This window comes from Haemaphysalis longicornis, unplaced genomic scaffold, assembly GCF_048455015.1.
Source record: "Haemaphysalis longicornis isolate Haplotype H1 unplaced genomic scaffold, Haemaphysalis longicornis Haplotype H1 scaffold_154, whole genome shotgun sequence".
NCBI classification, from domain to species: domain Eukaryota; kingdom Metazoa; phylum Arthropoda; class Arachnida; order Ixodida; family Ixodidae; genus Haemaphysalis; species Haemaphysalis longicornis.
The window spans coordinates 513,650-522,545 of record NW_027526261.1 but is presented as its reverse complement, the minus strand read 5'-3'; the positions used below and the strand labels follow the sequence as shown (position 1 = coordinate 522,545).

Here is an 8,896-nt window from a genome sequence, read left to right as displayed (position 1 = left end):
ACAATTATTCGCCCTAATAGGGAGGAAACTTCGGCTTGTATGCTTTACACAAGTAGCGTTCCACTCCAGCTAGCATGCACTTGAATTGGGCTCGTTTTGTGCAAGAGTCGCACGTGTTAGGCATTTTTGCACAGCTTCGGCATCGTGCGAGGTTGAAGTGAATAGCGGACACCATTAGCAAAGTATTCCAGGTGCTGAAGTTTCGCGCACTTACGAGCCCTCCCACAGTTAAAGAGGAAATGAAGACAAAATACAGGTTTGGTTCATTGAAAAGGGCAATTTATCCTGATAACAACAATATTTTATTGCAAACGTGGAAAATTTAATCGAGATGTTAAAACACGTGAAGCAGTGGCCACTCCGCAGCCACCTCGCGGCCATTCCTCTCTGACGTCACAGAGTCGATTGACGGCCGCCGACCTGCAGATACAGCGCCAAGAAACATCGCTGGGCAGTTTCAACCATCTTGTCACGAGAATGCCAACCAGCAGTTAACACAAATTTGAAAGTTTTTCAATACTTCCTGCGTTTTTTCGGTTGCGACGATGGCTGTAATATGGGGATCAGTGAGCTACCACAGGCGGCCACTTCCTGAACCCTATCGATCGCAGGCCTGGTGCAGATGTCCGAGGCGGAGAAGGCCAACATGAATATGGTGGTCACGGCGTTGCGCAAGACGGCCAAGGAGTCGACGAGCACGCAGCGGCGCGAGAAGAACTTCAGCGGCGCCGACTGGAAGTGGGTGCAGGTGCACACGTACATCGAGAACCCGTACGCCGAAATCGCCGCCTCGGAGGCCGCCGCCGACCGCACTACGGCGCTCATGCCACGATTCTCGCTGCAGCGTCGGGACGACACCGCGGCCGACGCCAAGCACAACGCCAACAAGAACATCTTGCGCCTGCAGAAGGTGCGTGTGCGGGCAACTGCCGCACTGTCGACACGTTGTTCTACTAGTGCGCTATCTGGCACAAATTGACTGAAGTCCCCCCGATGGAGGAAACATCGACGCCCGAATGCCCGAGGGCGAGTGGGAACATGAGTAGATATGCAAGTTCAGTTCCAGCGACAATGAATAACGGCGCAAAAGAGGTGGACACAAAAAGAATTTACACATGGCGTCCGCCCAATTTCTTTTTGTGTCCGCCTCTTTTGCGCCATTATTCATTGCCGTAATGTGTGAACTAGCCACAGTTTTTATTCTGCGTAAGTTCACACTTCACATCTGTGTGAGCGCAAGGTGAATTACCGTGTTGTTCCGAAATTCCATGATATTATTCCATCATTGTCAGTTCCTTATTTTTCTTTTTTTGAATACAACAGTTTCGCAGCAGGATTGCAACTCATCCTCTGTTAAACCCAACACTCCTGTAAAGGACATCGTGGTAACCCACGCTAACGGGCCTAATGGCCACCCCAAGACATCAGTTCACTTGCAACAAGTCATGTAGGGCCTTGTTGCAACAAGGCATGCAGGCTTGTAGCACCTTTCGGAGCTACGGAAGGTCCACGGGTAGATATATATTTACTTCCACACGCATGTGGAGCAAGAAGTATTTTAAATGCAGAGCATTTCTTTAACTCACGATGTCACCCGGCGTTGTCGGCGTTGGCGTGCCTCGGCGTCCGCAACAGCCGTTCCAGGTGCGCCCTCTCCCCCACTCTTCCTCTCCCGCATCACGCTACCCTCCTCGCTCTCAACAACAGGTCCGCACCCCTCCCCCTACACTATATAAAAAAATAATACTTACCTGCGCCTAGTTTCGATCCCACGACCCTGCGGGCGGAACGCAAGGTACATGGTGCTCTACCCACTGCGCCACAAAGCCGACACAGAATGGGAGGCTACGAACGCGCCTTATATCCTTGACTCATTCAAACTACGTCAAGAAGCTGCTGATACAACGCATTCACTACCTGTGGGCGGAACGCGAGGTACATGGGGCTCTTCCCACTGCGTCACAAAACCGACACAGAATGAAAGGCTACGAACGCGCCTTATATCCTTGACTCATTCAAACTACGTCAAGAAGCTGCTGATACAACGCATTCACTACCACCAACTCCCCAAACACTAAACGTTAACGCAATACACCCACCCCCTATGCGACGCATTTACTCGAGTCCCCCTCGCGGGGAGATGGGCCCTTTTTTTTGCTTTTTTTTTGCGTGGCGCAGCAATGGGTGGCAGCTACATAGGAGTGCATCTATGAAGTCCACGCAGTTTGTGTACAGCTTCTAGGGAACTTGTAGGTGCCTCGATTACAAGGGAGTTGAAGAAGTACCAGTGCACCCTGGCTGTCCACGGATGAAGTAACTTATGGCTTATTCGGTTGGGCGTTTACGAGCGCTCTAGAGTGCTCTGAAACGTGGCCGCGCCTTCAGTTGGTAGAATTCGAGCGCTCGGAGTACCTTCGGTTGGTTCTTTCGGAGCGCCAGCCTCCGACTCGGAGCGCTCCTGACCGCTCTGACTTCGATGTGAGAGTGTGGCGCGATCTGGCCGGAAGGACTGGTCACGTGACACGAAACGCCGCGGTTTACCCGCGGCTTCCCGCGCTGGCTAAAGCCCCAAAATAGAGGGGCTTTAGCGCTGGCTGCACGGTGGCGCTACAGGCGCGCTGCTCCGAGGTCGCCGATGCTTTTGGTTGGTACGCTGCCTCTCGCGCTCTGCCGCCTTGGCATCTGGCGACTCAGAGCCAGAGGACCGGAGCGGCCAACCGAATACGCCATTAGAAACCCGGGCCAGCTGGTACAAGTTCATCTTCACCGCGCAAAAATAACGGGACAAAGACGGCGAAAAAAAGAAGGAAGTTCACACTAACCCGTAAGACTTGACGGTGCTGTACGCAACCTTCGCGACCATCACGAAAGTTTAAGTTTACGATTGCAGCCGATTTGCTCCTCCTTCGCTGCCGCAACGACCTTTATTCCATCATTGTTTCTATAAATGGGAGCTTCTTTCATTTTTTTTGAAGTGATAATCATTGGATAGTCATTGGATAAAACTTGGAAGTGCGTACGCTATGATGCGTATTTCTCGTTCCGAGCAAGTGTTGCCCCGATTACGGCGAACGCTGGAGTTTTTTGGCCAATCTTGGCCAATCTCCCTAAGTGGCCCGCGCTGATATGCGCGCGCTCGGAAATTTCGTGGTATTTTTAACTGCGGATACAAAAAATTACAATTTGCCAAACAGTTTCACCGATAAAACACAAAACAAGCGCGTGTTCAGCGCTTGTTGTGTGTTTTTATCCTGTCTTTGTTCCGTTATTTTTGCGCTATTTGTACTTCGTCCCATTATTTCCCGTTATTTTTACGTGAAGAACGCTTCCCGTGGTGGGAATCTAACCCGGGCCTCTCCCGTTAGGAAACCGGCTTTTGTGCGATTGCATTCGGGGCGTGATCTCTCGCACGCTGTTCTTTTCGCCAGTTCACGTGCGTTCGCGCCTTTAGTGGGGAGTACAGATGCCGAGTTCGCGCTATAGACGCTGAGTACGCGAAGAAGAAGAAGGAACACATTTATTTCTGAGCACAGTCAGTTGACGATGGTGGCCGCCGTTTTGGCAGCGACCGCGGCCGCCCGCGCGACCAGTGGAGCTTGAGCCTCCTGGTCTGGGCAGCGCAACGCCTCCTCCCACTGCTCACAAGTGGTTATTTTCGGATAGGTGTCTCTCTGGCATCCCCACATAAGGTGCTGAAGGGTGCTGAGGGACTGGCAGGCTGTACAGTCAGGTGAAAGGTTTAGGGCTGGCTGAATTAGGTGTAATTTAGCGGGATTGGGAAACGTGTTCGTCTAAGAGACGCCATGTGGTTCTCGCTGGATGGTGAGCTGTGTGTGTGCCGGGGGGTATACACGGCGAGAGAGGCGGTAAGGGGTGGTAATTTCATTGTGCGTGATCATTCGGTCTCTAGCGGATCTGGCGCCATGATGCATGGGAACGAGCTGGGCCCGGCTCGGATGGTGAGTTCTCGAGCCATACTGTAGGCAACTTCATTCCCCTCCAGGTCAGTATGCGCCGGAGCCCAGATGATTTCTACGGGGGACGTTGGGGGTGCTTGTTGTAGAATTTTGAGTGCCTGAGGCGAAATAAAGCCGGAGGCGAAATTTTGAACTGCCGTTCTAGAATCGGTGATGATTGTGGAGGGGGTCAGCTTTTGCGTTAGCGCTAATGCTACTACCGCCTCTTCCGCCATGGCTGAGTTGATGGTGCGGATGGTCAGGAATTTGCACTGTACCTGATTGTAAGGGCAATGGGAGACGATTGAGAAGGCACCATGCCGCCGATATTCGGCTGCGTCGACGTAATGGATGTCACGTTTGTCGCGGTAATTTTTATGTGATGCTTAGCCGGTTGCCGCGGTTTCTAGCTAGCACGTGCCACCGCGGTCCACTTTGGGGATATGTGAAAGGCTGCGGACAAAACGATTCGGGCCTGCCAGTCATGGAGAACTTTCAGTGGCAAGTTCAGGAATACATGTGCGGTGCAACAGCTGGGTTTCCGACGATGAGAGAGGGTCCACCAGCTCTGCTGTTTCTCCAACCTTGCATCACTAGTGTTAGCTGCATGCGCCATTTTTAGATGCGAACGCATCCCATTCACTCACCTTGTCCCTGCATCCATCCGGCGTTGTCGGCGTTGTCGACGTCCACCCCTCCCCCATTCTCCTCGCCGCGCCAGCTGCGCTCTCCGCCGCTCACCCTCTCTCCTCTCCGATAACGAACACTCTCTCGTGAGGGGCATTGGATTGGATTCGATTGGCTTGGGTTGGCTTGGCTTGGCTTGGATTTGGATTGGATTAAAGTGGATTGTGTTGGATTGTGTTGCGTCATAGCCGCGGCAGACGCACTGGCGCCGGCGCGTCCCCTCACCGTTATGCGCGCTATAAAACGCGGTGCCTGCGCCGTTCCGCTCCATCGTTCCAGCGCCGTTCCTCCGCTGTCCAACGCTGCAACGTGAACCCCCACTGCGACGCATATTGCGTCGCATCTACACAGGGGTTCCCGCGAGGGGAGGTGGGAGTTTTTTACTGCGTCTTTGTCGAACCGTACCTGTCTAATTTTTATTAATTTATCTATCTCTTCGTCTCCCTCTCACAAGCAATGAACGTTAAGTTCGAAGAGCCTGTTTAGTACATTCAATAGGGCCTTATATATAGGCGGCGTATGACGAACAAGGGTTGTACAGTGCACTCAATAGCGTTCGTCACATGCGGAAATCTTGTCTATTCCACTTCTAGGGCTTGGTGTAGTGAAGGCGGCGGGGTATGCAGGATGCCACCCATGTGGAGCTACCGACGAGGTAGTTTCGACGTATAATTGGGGCGCGTTTTGCAACTGTTGTGCAGTACATCTCAGACCTCAGCTCACCTTTGAGACACCCGCCTTTTTGAAAAAAAATTGCAAGTACTAGGGTCAAAACACCAATCGTACCACACAAAACTATTAACGGCTCACACATTTTTTTTTCTTTCATTACGAACAGCTTAAACTGATTGGCAACGCCATCACTCAGTGATGTCAACCTGATAGCCCATCCATCGGTTGACTGTCAGGTTGCGGAGTTGTGAAAGTGTACACTCCTCCCTGCGCCTTACTCACAGCTCCGCAACAGACATGAAAGAAAAGCAGGTTTTGCTAAACTGTAAGCCGGGCTGCCTCCATGAACTTGTATGGCGCAGAACGGACAGTCGCACACCCACAGAAGTGAGAACCACACAGCGGGTGACGCTCTAAAACAGGCTTTTCAACTTGCTATAGCTACAATACTTGTTTCATAAAAATGTCTCAGCAGGATGTTATATTTCTGGCGTGTTTTTACGTATTGCACAAGTGGCGCTCCTACGCTAAAAGACACAAGGACACCACTACGCAAGGACACCACAGAAAAGCAGGATATTTGACACCTCCTGTGGGACTGTGGGGGCCAACTACGAGCCCCGACACGCTCAACATATGACGTCATATGAAGAGTGGGCGATGCCGATGCATCCCAGTCATGCCAAGGAGACGTTACTCTCCCCGTGAAAGTTCGCAAAAGAATCAGGCGCAGCCCGAAGAATTCAGGGCTTAGAGGAGCGAGCTCTGCACCCTTTCCCAAACAATCCCCGCTTTTCTTGGGGCACTGGCCACTCCCTTTGGCCAATAGAGACTTACACGTATACACTCCAGCACCACTTTCGAATCATGGGCAAGTCCGTAAAAATGCCCGCGAACGGGCAACTTCCCGTAATAAAGCCTCATTTTGCAACGCGATGTGGGGCAAAAAAGCGAGCGTCCAATCTTTTGTTTTGACAGGTGTGCTACAACAAGCAGTACGAAGACGGCATGATCCACAAACGGACCAAGACCACCATATTGGCCGCTCTTCAGTACCCGCTTGAGAGAGAACTGTAAGTCGCTTGTTGAGCTCACCCGTGTCTTATCAAGTCCGTATACGTAAGGAACCTTCAAATTCCTTCACGGTGCCTTGGTAAGGCACCGTGAAGGAATTTTCACTATATACATATTTTTTGGATCCACGTACCAGCCATTTGACGTGGTCTGGACTAAAGATGCCACGCACAGCCTAAAGCGGATTATATTGAAGTCTTGCGTTATCCCTGATGGCATTAACGCTGCACCACACTCTTGCGAGGCATTTTTCAATCGGTGACCCTCATCTAGCTCGCTCTGCTTGACTTTCTTTCAGGTACCTGAACATCGACATGATGACGCCGTACATAACCGTTCCTGCTTGGATCTACTCGGTGGTAAGCATGACCGGTGGTCATTATTTTTTTTTTGCAATCTGCTTAAGAGCAAATGCAGGGCTTGCAGCTGTTTCTCACCGGTCTCAGCGGGACTGACTAGTTTTTTTTGTAACCAAAAACTTTGAATATCCGCTGGGCGTTGCAGTGGTGCCACTATTCCACACCAATGTCAGTGGCCTACCATTTGCTCATATATTATTTAGTTGGTGACCACGACTTTTAAACGACCACCTGTGATGTAGCTGATGTAATTACAGTGAAGTCCCGTTAAATCGAACTCGAATGGACCATTATAATTTGTTCGTCTTACAGAAGTTCGTCTTATCAGAGGCCCTCCCAAAAAAGAATCGGCAACAGGCCCAGGTGCTTGCAAACATCTTGCTTTTAGACGGTGAATAAAGCAGACTTGCAATGAACAAAAAGACAAAAAGATCATTTATCTAAATGCGCCACATGATAGAAGAATGTCTTCAAGTGCTCTTGTCTGGTTTTATCCAGTCCAAGCGGCGACAGAGAGCGTACACCCGCAGCGACCCGCTACCACCTCAAGCAACAACGCAGCAGATACAGACAACGCAGAAGAGAAACTCCTCGCTTTGTCGGCGGTGGCGCGGTGCGACTCGCGAAGCGAACCGACGCGAACTCTCATTATCCTGCTGAGAAACGGCATGGGTCAGGAGGGCTGCTACGTTCGCGAACAGGAAGTCTCCGTCATCACTTTTTTAGTTTTTTCATGCGCCTCTGTCCTCCAGAGCAGAGCAGCCACAAAATTCGCCCTCGCTCTTTATTTTTCTTTCCTTTGCCGCTGGCTGCGCGGGTTAAAGGGTGTAAGAAGTGGTAGCTTTATCCGTGTGTCTCTTTTTTCTTCTCGCTCCCTCCTTTCCTCCGCGGCGCGAATTCGCTTCGCACTGCGGTTTCCTTTTACTTTCCTTTCCCTCTGGTCGCGTAAATGCCCCGCCGCACCCCGCCGAGACTGTCATGTTCGCCACCCAGAATCGCCAACAGTGGTATTCACCCCGAAATTTGTTCGCCTTAACCGAAGAGTACGTGCAAGGCTGCTCGTCTTAAGCGGATTTCTTTTCCATTGCGTCTAAGGGAAATTTACCAAACCACCTTTCCTACGTTGTTCGACATAGGCGAGAATTCCTCTTAACCGAGTTCGTCTTAACGGGAGTTCACTCTACTGTAAGTGCCGAATACTTTGACGGCCACGAATACGATCAAAGTTGGCAATGAGCAGCAATACTGTGAAAAATAAAATGAGGCGACTTGACCAGGGACCTGAAACGTTTCGCGAACTTACTTTGTCAGTTACATTCAAAGCCGTTATAACTAAACAGAACGATCGGCAACTGATCGCTAAATTCAAAACAACGGGCCGCGTAATCACTGACGTTTGTCACATTACACATTACTCTAACGGCCACTGGTGTCTTCTATGTTCTAATGAACTCGTACTTCTAGCGAACTTTAGCATAGGACGAAGAAAGAAAAGACGAAAGACGGCGTGTGTTTCGTCTTTTCTTTCTTCGTCCTGTGCTAAAGTTCTCTAGAAGTATGAGTTCATTAGTCAGTAACCAACTCGCCCAACTCTCCGCTTTAACTGCTATGTTCTATCAAGACAAGTGTGCTTCCGCCCCAAAAGAACTTCAATTTTTATGCGTTATTTTCTTGGGTTTTTTCCTTCAGAAAAATATCCTGCAGAAGTTTGCCGGCAGCGAGGTAATAGAGCGTCGCAGCTCTGGCCGCGTTAGCACCCGCCTGGACGAGACCGAAACTTCTATGGTAGAGCTAGACCTGCTCTCCAACTCCATCTCGCAGGCAAGCCTGATTCACGGTGTTCTTAAAATTTGTACAAATGTGTTGCTGAATTCGCAGGCACAAATCTAGATATTTCCCTTCAAAAGAAACTGGGTGACATGATTCATCTTATCCGTGTTATCATTCGATGATAGGGAAAAAAATCCCGGGCCATCTCCACTAACGTGAAACCTTGGGAGGGGCGAAGCATGCAGTGTAAAAGTGTATTCTTGGCGCACTGGCGTTTTTGCCCAGGGATATGAAACCATTGGGGAGTATAGACGTATGCAGCTTTGCTCGAAGCATGAACCGTTCTTGCGCGAGGCGTTGGAAAACGAGTGTCGCGGT

At 50.5% G+C, this 8,896-nt stretch overlaps 1 protein-coding gene across 1 annotated transcript; it reads left to right on the top strand.

Annotated features, from left to right (window-relative positions):
• The first annotated feature begins 563 nt into the window (after positions 1–563).
• On the top strand, positions 564–8,638 carry LOC144166005 (uncharacterized). Its single transcript, XM_077695677.1, has 5 exons — positions 564–910; positions 6,294–6,388; positions 6,688–6,748; positions 8,438–8,569; positions 8,627–8,638. Exons 1-5 carry the CDS (start codon positions 623–625, stop codon positions 8,636–8,638), a joined length of 588 nt encoding a protein of 195 aa, XP_077551803.1. The 5' UTR covers positions 564–622.
• Positions 8,639–8,896: the final 258 nt, after the last annotated feature.

What these genes read in the sequence shown, in the direction of transcription:
- LOC144166005 (XM_077695677.1), top strand. Translation starts at nt 623, where the DNA reads ATGTCCGAGGCGGAGAAGGCCAACATGAATATGGTGGTCACGGCGTTG. An exon ending in ACATCTTGCGCCTGCAGAAG is followed by an intron (nt 911 to 6,293) that starts GTGCGTGTGCGG and finishes TTGTTTTGACAG; the next exon opens with GTGTGCTACAACAAGCAGTA. An exon ending in TACCCGCTTGAGAGAGAACT is followed by an intron (nt 6,389 to 6,687) that starts GTAAGTCGCTTG and finishes ACTTTCTTTCAG; the next exon opens with GTACCTGAACATCGACATGA.